The 15,523-nt window shown below is 37.0% G+C and overlaps 1 protein-coding gene across 1 annotated transcript; it reads right to left on the bottom strand.

The window, feature by feature from the left end:
* Positions 1 to 6,119: 6,119 nt before the first annotated feature.
* Positions 6,120 to 7,373, bottom strand: LOC145778280 (uncharacterized protein KIAA0513-like). The gene has a single exon (XM_082589742.1). The coding sequence runs from the start codon at positions 7,371 to 7,373 to the stop codon at positions 6,120 to 6,122; it is 1,254 nt and encodes a 417-aa protein (XP_082445868.1).
* Positions 7,374 to 15,523: the final 8,150 nt, after the last annotated feature.

Below are 15,523 nucleotides of genomic sequence, written 5' to 3' on the forward strand. Positions count from 1 at the left end.
GTCAATACAGATCATGTCAATAAAACCACATTTTCTTAAATAATGGACTAAAAAACTGTAAAAAATCCCTTAAAACAAAAATTAATTACAGTATAAACAACATGCTAGATGTTGCAAATAAAGTTTGCAAAAACTTTTAAAACTTGTTGATACGCGTCAAAAACATTGCATTATGGAAACGAATGTCTGACTATTCCTGAATGTACTGTGCAATTTTAAGATTAACATTAATACTACATTGCTACACGTGCAAAAATATTGAAAGCACAATTCTATTTTAACTGCATACCTTCAACTTTTATGTTGTAAAAATAATAATTTTGAAATAATGAAATCCTGCATGAGAGCTAGCCTGGCTCAAAAAACAACTTGTTTTGAAGTTTGAAGTTTTATCCTGCAAATCAGTCCAATTTGCTATAGAAACACCTTGTGAAAAATACTTTTTTTTAAATATTAATTAAAAGGCCACTTAAAATTTCTAAATTTTGAGCAAAGTATGAGAATTCAAATGTCTCTATTTCCTAATTCTCTAAAAAACTTCTTTAGGTTTAGATTTTCATAGAGATGATGGGCACCACAACTTGATAAAGTTAATAGTGAGCATCATACATTGTTAAAAATTTTGAGTTTATTGCAAGTTTTAACATTTTGCAAAATTTCATATTTTTACGTCTCGTTTATGAGCCATTCCATTATAATTCAACAAATCCAAATAACCACTAAGTCCTCAATTTTGATGATTAAATTAAAGCATATGTTATAGTATGTGAAAAATGAATCTCAACAAAAAAATTTTTTGAAAATCGGACAAGCGGTTTTCGAGATATTGCATTTTGAAATTTTGTGGTTTTCACTAGGTGGCGCTGTTGATGTGCCCAATGTTTTTTGATTTTAGGGTTATATTTGGGGTAGAAAGTCGGTTGAAGTGTCTATTCCACCATTTTTCATGATGTAGAATTCAAAAATGGTCTCAATTTTAGTCTAAAAGCCATAAACAGACATAACTCAGCAACAACACTACATTTAACATTATAAAAAACAAAAAGCGAACGTTTTCGGCTAGTCATATAGCCCTTTTCAAGCCTATAAAAAAAATACATTTTTTTAGCATTCTTTAGCATTTCTTTTAAAAATGTTTTTTTTTTATAGGCTTGAAAAGGGCTATATGACTAGCCGAAAACGTTCGCTTTTTGTTTTTTATAATGTTAAATGTAGTGTTGTTGCTGAGTTGTGCCTGTTTATGGTTTAAAAGAGTTACCTCTCTACCCAAATTGTAGTCTAAAAGCATTAACTAAGGAGTTATGGGCCATTTTAAAAAAATTGGAGGACCAAATGCCAACCCTCAAATTGTCATGTGGGCAATGAGATATCCCCCAAAAACATTTTGTTCTTGAAAGTTTCTTGCATATACTTCATAATATAAACTTTTTTTATGAGACTCTTGTCCTTTTTGCACAATGCAACCTTTCATCAAAGACTTGCATGAGAAGTTATATGATCTATTAATGCAATATTTGAATGATGCTTGCTTATGATGTCACAATAACAAATTACAGATTTCCCCAAAAAAACTTTTTTTTTCATTGTGACATCATCATAATTCCAACCTACATTCAAATTAATGCAGTATTTGAACTGCTTGCTAATTTTCTCTGTTCTGGTACTGCACATCAATTGATTACCAACAGTACAACAGCCTATAAAAACTAAGATTACCCAACATCAGTAATTCCATTCTTTTTATCTTGAGATTAATCAAAAAAGTTATCTAAACAATTGAACAACCTTAAACTGCCACAACTTTGATAAAACATGAATAGGTAGGAATCATAATGATGTCACAAGAAAAAAAAGTTTTTTTGGGGAAATCTGTAATATGTTATTGTGATGTCATAAGCAAGCATCATTCAAATGTTGCATTAACAGATCATATAACTTCTCATGAAAGTCTTTGATTAAAGGTTGCATTGTGCAAAAAGGACAAAAGTCTCATAAAAAAGATTATATTATCATGAAGTTAGAGCTCGACTGATATCACTTTTTCAGGCCGATACCGATATTTATGAAATTTTTAGGCCGATACCGATATATATCAGCTACGAAGTTTGTTACCAGCAAAGTTATTAAGCAACAAACCAGTCCAAGAAAGTTTATGCATTAGTTGCTGTAATGGAAAAATCATTCTTAACACTAATCACAAAAAAAACACCAAACAAAAAAGAAACAACCCAGGCCTCAAAATTTGTTTTTGCTGACGGCGAACAAACGTGTCCGGTCTAAATTTTTCGCCATTTAAGAGCTACGGCTACGGTTTGTAAGGCTTTTTGAAATTTCAGCAAAGGCTTTCATCTGACCAACGAGGTGCGCTTGGAGAGTCAAAGCGCCGTGTAGATGCAATACGCCGCATAACTGATTAACTTCCACCGAACGAGGTCGTGTGGCTTCTTGCGTCACAATGCTCTGGGCACGGGTCGGAAAACTTCTACTATGACGCTACCATTTTCTGTTGTGCAAAGTTTCCCTAGGATTTTTTCTTTGGGTTTATTTTTGCATTTCATGTGATGTGAGCGAAAGTTAATTTTCCCTGGGCCTTTTCTTTCTTACTGTATTACCAAACTTAACAAATTTTGCTGCATCTTGCTGTAATAGCCTACTCGTATAATCTAATTTTGTAACAAATCTTGCCTTATCAATATCACTCGGGGATCAAAGCCAGACATTGTGACGTAATACTTGAAATAAGTTGCGCGTGGTCAGTGTAGAAGTACTGTACACCGGTACTCCCATCGATTCTTAGCGAAAAATTCACCTTTGTTACACTGATTCAATGTCATCAATCATTGAAGCAACGTAAAACTCGAAAGTTTTCCTGCTTGAATGGAAGCTAAGGGATACAGCATTAACATTTTCTAGATGCGCGCACTAGAATGGGCGGTGCTATGCAAGCACGTTTGAGCAACTTGTGTTTCTTCTAAAATCTAAAGGCATGTATGGCTGGTTTTGAGTTTGCTTTTGCTGGCCGATGTTTATCGGCGAAAAATAGCCAATACAATATATCGGCTACACCTGATATCGGCCGATATACATCGGCTGACCGATATATCGGTCGAGCTCTACATGAAGAATATGCAAAAAACTTTCAAGAACAAAATTGTTTTGGGGATATCTCGTTGCCCACATGACAATTTGAGGGGTGGCATTTGGTCTTCTATTTTTTATTAAATGGCCCATAACTCCTTCGCTAATGCTTTTAGACTAAAATTGAGACCTTTTTTGAATTCTACATCATGAAAAATAGTGGAATAGACACTTCAACCGACTTTCTACCCCAAATATAACCCTAAAATCAAAAAACATTGGGCGCATCAACAGCGCCACCTAGTGAAAAACAAAAAAATTGAAAACGCAATATCTCAAAAACCGGTTGTCCGATTTTCCAAATTTTTTTTGCCTAAGTTCAAATTTTGTATACAACAAAATACAGTATTATATATCAAAACCAACACCTTTTCAAACTTAGTGGTTACATTTCTTACTGAAATTTGTTGAATTATATATAATGGAATGCCTCTTATCCTTAAATGGGTGAGATACTACACAGTAGTTACTAGTTACTACTACCTCACAGTAGCTTTGATGTTGTTATAGCACAGTGGGTTGTCAAACTTTTTCAAAAAAAAATGTTTAATGGTCCCGTTGCTTTTTTCCCGATGACTCACACACGGTCCACCATAAAATTAAGGCAAATTCACACAAAAACGGTAAATATCCTAACCATTATTGTCACATGCAATTAGAAATTCACATACGTCAATGAAATGGGTGCACCTGCTTGGGTGTTATCAGTCTTCTATATTAGGTTGTGTTTTGCACAATTTGACCTTCACATCATGCATCACACAAAACTTAGCGAGTAGTATTCAAAATGCTGTTTCACATTGGTATGTCATTGGAAATGGAATCAGCAGTTTTAGTGCCATCTTTGTGATATCAGAATAATACTGTGCCATTGCAACCCAAAAGTCGCAACACATCTCCCGGAAAATAGGTTTAGCATTCCTATCATTCACCAAACCAATAAACTGTTCTTAATTGACATTGTCTTGCGAAGGTAGATTGCCAAAATTAGTTCCGAACGGGTTGTTGATGAAACTATTTTCCAAGATCCTGTAGGTTGGAAAAGTAATGGCAAATTTCATGTCCATGAATGGAAATGTGTGGTGGGCTGGTGGCTTGTCTCCAAGAATGCTAAAGCAGATTCCAATTGCTATCAAGCCTATGAAATCAGCAAAAAAGACTGTCCACCACTCAATAATGAAGACAACGTGAAAAGGCGACTATCTGGCGCAAGGGAAAGAAAAAATGGAGTTTGCTAGCTTGGATATTGTCAGCTTTTGAAAGTGCTTCGCGGTCCCAGAATATTACTTCGCGGATCTCACGTTGAGAACCACTGCTATAGAACAAAACTAAAAAGGCTAGAAGTAGCATTATAACAAAAGCATGAAGCGGCATAGAGAGCAAACTTCTTTCTGGCAAAATGAGCAACGTAAAATTTATCACATTTTTGATACTTGTAACCAGGCGCAGATCTAGGAGTTTTTTTTGGGGGGGCCAGAAAATTTGAAAATGAATTAAAAAGTAATAAAAAGATAAAACAGATATGAACAATCAGTGACGTAGCCAGGAATTTGGGGGTTTTGATGGCCGGCGGGCGAAGCCCGACGGCGTGTTTGCCAAAGACGACACCCAGCGGTGGGGGGTCTAGAGGACCTCCTCCAGAAAATTTTGAAAAATTACTTTGAATTTGGTGCATTCTGAGAGCATTTTCAACAAAAATATGGGTATAAATATTCCTGTAAAATGGTGCTGTCCGGTGGCATAGCAAAAGGATAAGATCAACAACTGTTTTCTTCGCCATTTTTTCGGTAATAAAGCTAAGTCTCTATGTTTTCTTGTTGCTAATTCCTAGCTGAGATGTATGAATGTTTGGTATTGGCAAAACTCGCTTTTTTAATGCGGTTTTGCTTAAAATTAGGCAAACTTTGTTTTAGAGACATAGAGACTGAAAGCATCATTCTAAATATCGTGACGTCACACGCGTGCCAAAGGGGGGGTTGTAAGTCCGCTGTGGGACTAATATCAGCTGTTTAGAAGCATACGGTATCAAACCATTCAACAATTTCTTACAAAATTTCGGGGGGGGCCCGGGCCCCCCATAGATCCGCGCTTGCTTGTAACTGTTCAAGATAAAACACAGTTTTTGTTAGTACCAAAGTCTCCCTCCAAAGCATATTGTTAAATATTTATCCATCAGACTTAAACAAACCTATCAATGTCATATTGTGGTCAGACTTTAACTCACAAATTTTAGACAAAGTTGTACTGTTTGACAGTATATAACTTAAAATCATAATATTTTTTTTAAATATTTTACACAGAGTGTTTTTATAGTAAACAAACCCTTTGGCCAGGTAAAACTTCAAATTGAAAAAGTGTTTTCACCAGTCTAAAGACACCAACAAATGGTGGTTGGACGAAATTATAGAATAGAGTAATAAAAAGAAGTGAAGCAGACTACAATTCGGAACAACGTCAATGCGATAGGCTACAGCAAATGAAAACAAGCGAACAAAATGACTTACTCTCACCACCACATTTGTAATGTACAAGGCATATATATATACATACTTTTATCTTCTTACAGATTTTATCTTCTTAATAGAATTAACGATGCATTATCACAAAAAATGACAGTTACAGAAATCAATTTATTTGGCCATTTGAAGTGCTTCTAATAGCAAAACATTTCTAGATTCAACAAGTACACAAATCAAGTGGTGCTAGTTAAGCTGTCTTATTTATTAAGTTTTGTGTTAGTCTTATGACAATCATTTTATTTGCTGGTGATCTAACAGTATTTTTTATTATTGTACCACTGCTTTATTTTAGTTTGATAGATTTAAATACTTAGTGAACTCTAAACAATCTAGAAACCCAAAAAAAACACTACATAGCGAATTCACACATATATCACTTACACAATGTACTGGCAGCTTAATGATAAAAACAAGACAACTCTCACAACAGTGCAAATTACCAATAACATTTAAAATAGTTTCTTACGAATCTACACTCAATGGCTCTTTAATCTGTGAACGAAGTATTCCATACAAGTTCTTATTTAAATTCCCAATGATACTTTGTTTTCGCAAAAACTGCAAACATGTATCTTGACCTATGCCTAAATGTTTCATGTTGTTGATGAATGTGCCAAGTTGACCAAACGTGACATTTCTTATAGTTTCATTAGCACTCTCTCGTTCTGCAGGAGTAAGAGATTTCCATCTTAGTTTAGAACAGTGATTTTGGCGTTCAACATTCACAGCATCAAAAAATGCAGCATTCCAAAACCTCAGTGATTGCCATATTGTTTGGCGCCGAAGAACCTGATATAAGTACATTCTTTTCTTATCGGGGACTGAAAAAGAGCTTTTCTTTTGTGTGTCTTCATCATCTACTTTTCTTGTGTCTTCTGCAAAGGTTTCTTCACTAGAAGTTTTTCGGACACATGCACCATTGCTTCTAATCTCTTTGGTTGATAAAACAGTTTTATTGAATGGCTTATATGATGATAAGTCTTTAGTTGTTTGCAAAAACCAACTATTTGCAGTTTTCCAAAATGATTTCTTTTTATCATTGGCTTCTTCTATCACAGCCTCAGATTTCAAATGTCCTGATAATTTTTTTTTAGAAGAGTTAATTTCATCACTTTCTCCATCCGAACCAGACAGTTCAGTAGTGAAATCCTTGAGGTTTGGACTCTTCAATTCAATTGAATGTTCTGGAGAAAATTTAAATTGAACAGTAGGCCCTTCAGGATAATGGTAATAAGTGAACGCCATGTTCATCAGTATTTTGCTAGGCAGAAAATCATCCGCTTCTGCACATTCAAATAAAACCAGAGCAAAGCTGTGGGCTAGCTTATAAAAAGTTGTCTCATTAACTTGCATTGAGCGACAACGGTGATTGTCCACATATCTGGCAAATGCCTCTCTTCCTTCAGCTGTTTGACAAAGCTGACCAAATGTTTGTTTGTCAGAATTGCTTATTTTGACACTGGAATCAAACAAATGACGAACATGCATTTTTATAAAACTGCTAGATTCATTTGAAATTTCAACATTTTTAGGCAACTTATCATCATCGCAAGAAGAACACAAGGATGTATTTGTAGAACTGTCAGACAGTGATGGCAGGTCTTTGTCAGAATTAAAATCGTCAGACTCTGAACTGCAATGTTGAAAGGTTATTGTTGGTATAGACTTGTGTTTAAAAGCTGTTTCCAATTCTTGTTCTTTGTTGCTTGAATTCATCACACATTTGTGTAGTTTCAATTTGCTCTAAAGATCAAGCAAGTCAACAATATGCTCAAAAATATTTCACTAAATACAAACTTTAAGATTGTCAAAAAGGTACCGGTTACTAGGTGCATACATTTGTTTGCTTACAATGTAAACACAGCATTCAAGGGTATGATTATGAAATCATTTGTGTGAATCATTGGAGAAATAGGACATTTTTAATTTGTTTTGGCAGCATAGTGAGATTGGAACAGAAAAACTTTGCAGAGGAGAAGTTCAAATTTTAGTCAACAACAGTCTTTATACTATTTATGATTATGGCTGTGGAGTCAAGCAAAAAATATATGACTTCGACTCTTCGGTTTATAACCGGCCGACTCAGGACACATCAAATTCCTCCCAACTCTATAGCCCTGTTTGTGATTATTAAGGTTTATTTTAAGGAAGTGACTACATTTACGGCGCCGTAAATACAGCCGTTCCATGCCTTTTTTTTAATCTTTAAGTCGCTTTTACTGCGCAAGCGCTGGTGCGTATTTTTTCTTCTTTCTCGAAAAAACAAATGAAAAAAAATGCATATATAACTTCTAAATTCAACCGCTTTTGCCAAGTGAATCTGTGGCGCGTGCGATCTTTGTCTGGCTCGTACTCTCAAGGATATGAGTTCGGTACCACCAAGAGGTGTTTCTTTTTTTAAACTAATTTCGAACCCGAAGTGACTCAATCGTAAAGCCTGGTCTACACTACAAAATATTTTGAGCTGAGCGTGGCTCATTCTTTGTTTATTTAACACAAAGCTTCTCTCGGCAACAGCGCCGCCGTCGGCCTGAAAATGTCTGGTCATCGCGACCTTTTTTTACGCTCTGGAGAGATTCGCTTGACCAAGGTTCTGGTTCTGGCGCAAAATTTAGTTTGAGCTCAGGTCTTGGCATTTTGTGGAACTTTGGTAGAAAGGCAGTTTCAGTTTTCTGGAAGGATGGTACTCTGTTTCAGTTATTAGGTTAGTTGGTGTGTGTAGATAAAAATTGAAAGGTTAGGTTTAAAAGTCTTACATAGGCCTACTTAGCTGTTAGTTTGGTTAAGGTGGCACTTCACTAGGCTTTTGGTATGATTAAAGTTAGCGTTCCAGTTACTATGGTAGTCCTACCTCTTAGAATTAGACTGATTCAAACTATCTTTAGCTGTTGGTCAGGTTCAGGTAGCACTTCACCAGTCTTTTGGTCAAACTTGGGTTGGCCTACCTGCTAGCCTTGTATTGATTGCAGGGTTCAACTCTACAAGTTATAGGATAGCTCTAGGTCTACAATACTATGATTGTTTTCAGTTGACCTACCGTATTTACTTGATTGTAAGCTGCGCTTGATTGTAAGCCGCATGTGATAGTGTTAAAAATTTAATGTAAGCCGCCCTTGAATGTAAGCCGCAAGTACTGTTTACACGCAAAGCTGAAACTGTTTACTGTTAAGTACCATAAATAAAACTGACAACCCCTTTTTTTCTTTCGAATGCACGTCATAAATGCATGTGACAATTTAAAATGCACGTCACAACTTCACAATTGTCGGCATCAGACAACGCAGTACGGCAAAACATCTATGGCAAAGTCGACAAACAAAAAAGAAAAATGTAAGCCGCCTTTGATTGTAAGCCGCCCTTGAATTTAAGCCGCAAACATGATGGAAAAAAAACTTTATAAGCCGCGGCTTACAATCAAGTAAATACGGTATTACACTGTGTCAGCAGGCCCGGATTTAGGGGGGGGGGCAAAGGGGGCAGTTGCCCTGGGCCCCCTATGTGGAAAAAAATGTGATTTTGTGTTATTTTTTTCCTTTTGGCCTTTAAAGTTTCTACAAAATGCTGTGCAGTACTGGACTGATGCTACTGTAGACGTAGAGGTGGTTTTTCGCACCGAGGATGCAAAAAATTTTTTTGCACGGGGGGCCCCCCTGATCTAAAAGTGCCCCGGGCCCCCCATCAGCTAAATCCGGCCCTGTGTGTCAGTACAATGATGGATGTGTTTGATTGATAAGTTTGATTCAATTGAAGACGAATTTCCAGTCAGATGACGTAACCAAGCAGAAAGTGACGTTGTTAGCGCTTGAATGCACACGGTCGCAAGATCAAATTTGCCAATGTAGACAGTTATTAGTCAGTCGAGGCTGGACAATGCAGGCGTTTGCGCTTTTCGGGCTTGTAGTGTAGACCAGGCTTAAGGCTACGCATTTTTGTGGCCGTTCAGTTTAGTTTGTTTTAAGTTCTGACCATCACAACGAAAAAACAGTATATGACAAACATAGCAGGCAGGGTTCGATCTTAGCGGTAGTCCGCTAGCCAATGGCTAGTGAAAATTTGCGCGGACTAGTAGAAATTTTGCAGTACTAGTCCGATTGGCTAGTGAAAATATTCGCCGGTGAAAAGTTTTGGTTTACAAAATGGCGATCGGCGACGTCACTCTGAAATACTGCAAACGAAGAAGGCGGCAAAGTCGTTCGACTGAGCATGTGACTACTTTTTTCTCGCATTTTTGCTAGACACGACGCGTGGTAGTAGTCAGCACAGAGTTGCCAATTTGGCTTTTTTGAAGCCAGATTTTGAGAATCTGGCTGTTTTTCAACTCGCTTGGCTTATTTTTTTTCATGTTTCATCGATTTTTTGTCAAATTAATAAAAAGCCAACATAATTTTGGCTTTTTTTGGCTTAATTTTATCTTACGCGATTTTTTTTAGGAAAAAATTCGGTCTGCATCAATTCGAGCAGTAATTTCTACCTTATATTTGGTTGTAGTGTCCGACCGAATTTTGTTTTGAAGCCAAAACTAGAAATTTTTCTAGTTGCTTGTCTTTTTATTAACTATGTTTCTGCGTTGCCGCTGAAGTCAAAGTTCGGTGGGACATTATTTGGTTGTGCACTTTTTATATGTGTATGTTTAATGAATACTAATTGGCTTTTTCAGCTGTTTTTTTGCTGGCTTTTTTTGTGACTAGGTCTGGCTTTTTTTGGTGAAGACAGGTTGGCAACCCTGGTCAGCACGGAGACGTCAGCTTAATCAAAGACTATTTCAATTGAGTAAAATAGCGTTACGGTTATGACGTCATCACCTTTCTCGCCCCCAAAGGTTTTTTGAAAAGTCGGCGCCTATGGTCGTAACACCTAAAAATTTTCTGAATTTAGAATTTTTTTTTACTCATATTAATTGTCAAAGAAAAAAAACTCACTAGCCTTTTTTTTCTCTTTGTTCTCAATTTATAAAAATTTTATTAAAGGTGTTGCGACCGTGCTATATTTTGAACTGACTGTCCTGCTTTGGTATCATCAAAGCCACTATATACATGTATATAGTGACTCTGGTATCATGCACGCTAGCCTATAACGTCCGCGTTTTGTCGCTTCTACCTTACTCTGCTATGTTTGTCATATATTGTTTTTTTGTTGTGATGGTCAGAACTAAAAACAAACTAAACTGAACAGTCACAAAAATGCGTAGCCTAACGATTGAGTCACTTCGGGTTCGAATTTAGTTTAAAAAAAGAAACACCTCTTGGTGGTACCAAACTCATATCCTTGGGAATACGAGCCAGACAAACATCGCGCTCGCCATAGATTCACTTGGCAAAAGCGGTTGAATTTAGAAGTTATATATGCACTTTTTTTCATTTGTTCTTTCGAGAAAGAAAAAATACGCACCAGCGCGCATGCGCAGTAAAAGCAACGTAAAGATTAAAAAAAGGCATGGAATGGCTGTGTTTACAGCGCCGTAAATGTAGCCACTTCCTTATTTTAACTTTAGTCTATTTAGTTCAGCCTACAGATCCATTAATCCTAATGGTAAATTGCCATACTTGCTTATTAATATGTAGCCTAAGAACTTATTCAGTCTCCAGAGTTCTTCATGACTACATACGTTAGTTGCCAAAGCTCATGGATAAGGTTTAGTGTGTAACTTACTCAGCAAAAGTATTCTTTTTTAATTTCTTACAAATCTTTCTCATGATTTACTTACAAAATTCTTATAAAAGGTTAGATTTTCTTAAAAAAAGTTTTCTTGAATGGAAGACTTGCTAGGCTGCAACACACTACAGCAATCTCACTACTTCCTGAGCTATATTCATATTTGCAAAATAGAGTGACACTTTATGTGGTGCAGCAGTGACAGTGTTGAGCAAAGTGTGATTTTTTTTGGACGCCGACTCCACTCTACTCCGACTCCACTCTACTCCGACTCCATACAGCTACACTTCACTTCAATCTGACGATCAAAAATAAATTTCATCATACTACACGCCAGTTAACGTGATACTGGAAAATGCGTATAACACAAAAAAGCTCAATGGTCCAAAAAATTCTGCCAACTTTGACAGCACATAACTGTTCTGAATCTTAGTGGCGCACATTTACAAGCATTCCCACCAGGTCAAAAGCTTTTATTTTTCTTCTGCAGTAACCTACAAACAGAACTTGCCTAAACAGATTTAACTGCAGTAAAACACAAAGTTGCCTACTAAACTCCGAATCCACTCCTTTTTGTGAAAATCCGGCACACTCGAAGTCTCGAACTCCAGTCCATGCTGATTCCTCTTTGGCTTTGCTCTGTCTGCTGATTTGCTCAACTCAGAGTTGCCAGATTTTTGTCACAAGAAGTAGCAAAAAAGTAGCAAAATGGCTTGTAAAGTAGCCCAATTTCCGCACGTTGTTTTTCTTTCAAGAAAAACTACGGTACATTTTATTCTGTTAACCAAGTCGATTATTATGTTAACCTAATTAACAGCAAATGCGTTATGTATAACAGAATGATTAAAAAGCACCTCGGTGCTACAACATCAAATATTTATTATTATTATTTTATATTTAGCATAATTTTCCAACATGTCCAAATTGTAAGATATTGCATAGTATATCAGTTCCTACTGTACAGTTAAATTTTGCAACCTTAAATTACCTAAACAGTAGCGCACCCAAAAAAAATTTAGGGGGGGGGCTAATTCAAAAATGCAGGCCGAGTGATTTGCGACAATTAGTGACAGTGACAATAGGTCAATAGGTCAACGTCGGCACGAAAGATCTCAGGGACGAAACATCTGGCAAGCAAAAATTTAGCAACTAGGCCTACTTACAAAAGCCTCTGGGAAACTTCTGCCTTCTAACAAACGCATCGAGCCGGATAGAGGCTACAATACTCGGCGAACTGGATAACTCAGCAAGTCGCCCCTAAGCAAGGAACAGTAGGCTTTAGGCTATACATGGTCATAACGCCATTCTTACCAAAAAGAGAAGAGAAAGTAGGCCTACATAAAAATGCTCGAATTTAGAAAGAGACGTGATGCAAGTCAATTATTCTGTGATTCTTTCCACTTTCATCTTTGTTTAAAGGCATTATAACTTAAGTCTTAAGGGAAGTAAAAAGTAGCCCAAAAAGTCGCAAATGTCAAAAAATCGCAAACCTTCAGATTCAAGTCGCAAAGCAAATTAAAAGTAGCCCAATTCGCGATAAGTAGCCCAATCTGGCAACTTTGCTTTGAGTTGAGGCTTTGAGGTGAGCAATGAGCATGCCCATTTGGTGATCAGATCAGTGTTTCCGCAAAGATACTTGTTTTTTTTTAATAATTTTTCTTTTGGTATGTCAAATATGTTGACACCTGGTATGGTTGTTACACTGGTAACCGGCCCTGCGTCAAGAGCCTCTACAAGTATGCAAAACTACCAGGAATTATCTATCAAGGCTTTGTCATAGTCCGAGGATAAAGATTTTAACTAATGCTACAGTGCATCGTAAGTGATATGTTATGGAAACCAACTTGTCAGTTGCTTCGGAAACTTTATTATTTTCTGCTTGCTTCATGGAATTTTGTGTTTTGGCCTACGTTATCATCAATATGTTTTTTTTTGTGCGTATGCTGTTGTTGAAGCGCGGGAACGTTTCAATTATTATTTTTCTCTTGTAAGCTTATTTTAAATGGCAAAATCGTAATTTCCGTAGGGTGGCAATTGACTAGTAGACCGTATGGTCGTCTCGTTGTCTCCCTGTCGGTATGGGAACTTGTGTAACTTTTGTACTGTGTATATTGCATATTTCAAACATGTACCTATGTTCCTGTTACTGACAAATAAAACATTGATTGATTGATTCAAAACCAAAATAACCATTTTCCTGCAACTATAACTGATGCTCAAACCAAACCCGCATTTTGTCCTAAACAGGAACCTCACGCATAATCTCAATCAGATCAAAGTAAACTCCTTGGGAAATTGTCTATCGTAATTTTTCTAAAGGTTACCTTACACTCACCGATTTTCACAAAACTAGGCTTATGATATAACTTTATGTCGGGGACTTAGAGCCTCTAAGTCCCCGCTTTATGTTTACAGCTGCAGATGAAGAGATGCCAGTGTTTAAGAGCCTGTCATCTGCGACTGGACTTGTCATTAATAGACTACTTCTGAGCAATCTTAGATTTGCATGACATCATCGTTTTTACGTTTTTACACAATCAGAATTATGCTCATTGCAACAATTGCTTGATGAACTGAACCAGGAAGGGAAACGAGATGGAATGAAGATAAACAAGAAAAAGACAAAAATAATAATCGAAACAGCAAAGAAAGAACCAAGACCGGGTATTTTCATAGATGCAGAAAAGATAGAGAAAATTGATCAATGAAAACACGGTATCTAGGGAAAATGACAACACCAGGAAACGACATTGTAACTGAGATCACCAAAGGCGAGATTCACACAGAACATAGGCTATACAAAACTGTTTTCAGCATGCAGAATGGAGCATGTAGGCTATGTTTCATTTTAGCCTACCATTCACACCAGCAACATATTTTTGGTGTGAATGGTAAAAGCAAGCTAACATGCGCAATTTTTTGTGGGACGTTTTTGCTTTGTTTCTGCTTGCGAACAAACAAAAAGGTACACAACACAACAAACAAAAATAATTCGTACAGCAAGGATAGCAGCGAAAGCCCAAAGGTCACCAAAGTCAGCTGCCACCCAAACATATAGGCCTAGGCCAAAGCAAAACACAAAAATGAAGGAACATAACATCTGTAGGCCTACTTAACACAAAGCCACTATAAACATATATGTAGGCTACATCTGGGACTTGGAAGGGTTAATCAACCTGCATGTGTAAACACTGCACTGATGAGACCGGAAGGTCGAAACGGTGTGCACTGTCTGCAGTTGTAGCCTACTATATGTATATAGGCTAGTGGCTCTGCTTAACATAATAAACGCTGAAGACAGCTTCGTATGTTCTTTGTTCTGTGTGAATCTCGCCTAAAAAATAACGTCAGGTTGGAAACGTTGGTTAACAAAGGACTTTCTTAAAGAGGAAGAACATTCCAAGTAGCTTAAAAAAAAAAACCATGGATAGAGTGACAGAGCTGTTGACAGGATTCTATTGAGCATATAGATTGGTTTAACGGTTAGTGCAGTGGTGCCTCACTCAACCGCCCGTGTTCAGTACTCGGTGCTGTTACGGGAAGTCTAACATAACTCTTAAAAAGCTACATTCTCATTGAGTGGCGTAGTGGTTAGTGAAGTGGTGTCTCACTCAACCGGCTCGTGTTCAATATTGGTGCTGTCACCGGAAGTCTAACATAACTCTTAAAAGACTACATTCGCATTGCGCATAGATTGGCTAAACGGTTAGTGCAGTGGTACCTCAATCAACCAACCGGCTCGATCGTGTTCGATACTCGGCGCTGTCACGGGAAGTCTAACATAACTCCTAAACCTCTCGTCCTGTTGCTCAACACAACAAACAGTGAACCAGCCTCATTTTTGTAATCAAATATCGATTTCGCTTTTAAAGGGGTAGGCTACTAAAGGAAAAACCTGACTTGGCGATTTTCCACGTTCTTTGTGTTTAACATGCTACCATAAAACGGTTTTCAATAAAATTTTGCCCCATTGCGGTCTTTCAACATCAAAATAGCAGACAGTTTGCTCAAAACATCAGATGTGGTAACGTGGCTTTTGTTATTGCTGTCTTTTATTACGTATTCTCGAGCAGTGTTTGCACGTTTTGGTCATTTTGAAAAAAATGAAAATAAATAAAACACTGGACTTTGGGCCTTGCCAGCGCCATTGAAAACAATTTTTTTGGGGTAATTGTTTTTGAAATGTATTCTTGAATGTTCAGTTTACTCATTTT

This window comes from Aplidium turbinatum, chromosome 10 (genome assembly GCF_918807975.1).
Source record: "Aplidium turbinatum chromosome 10, kaAplTurb1.1, whole genome shotgun sequence".
NCBI lineage: Eukaryota > Metazoa > Chordata > Ascidiacea > Aplousobranchia > Polyclinidae > Aplidium > Aplidium turbinatum.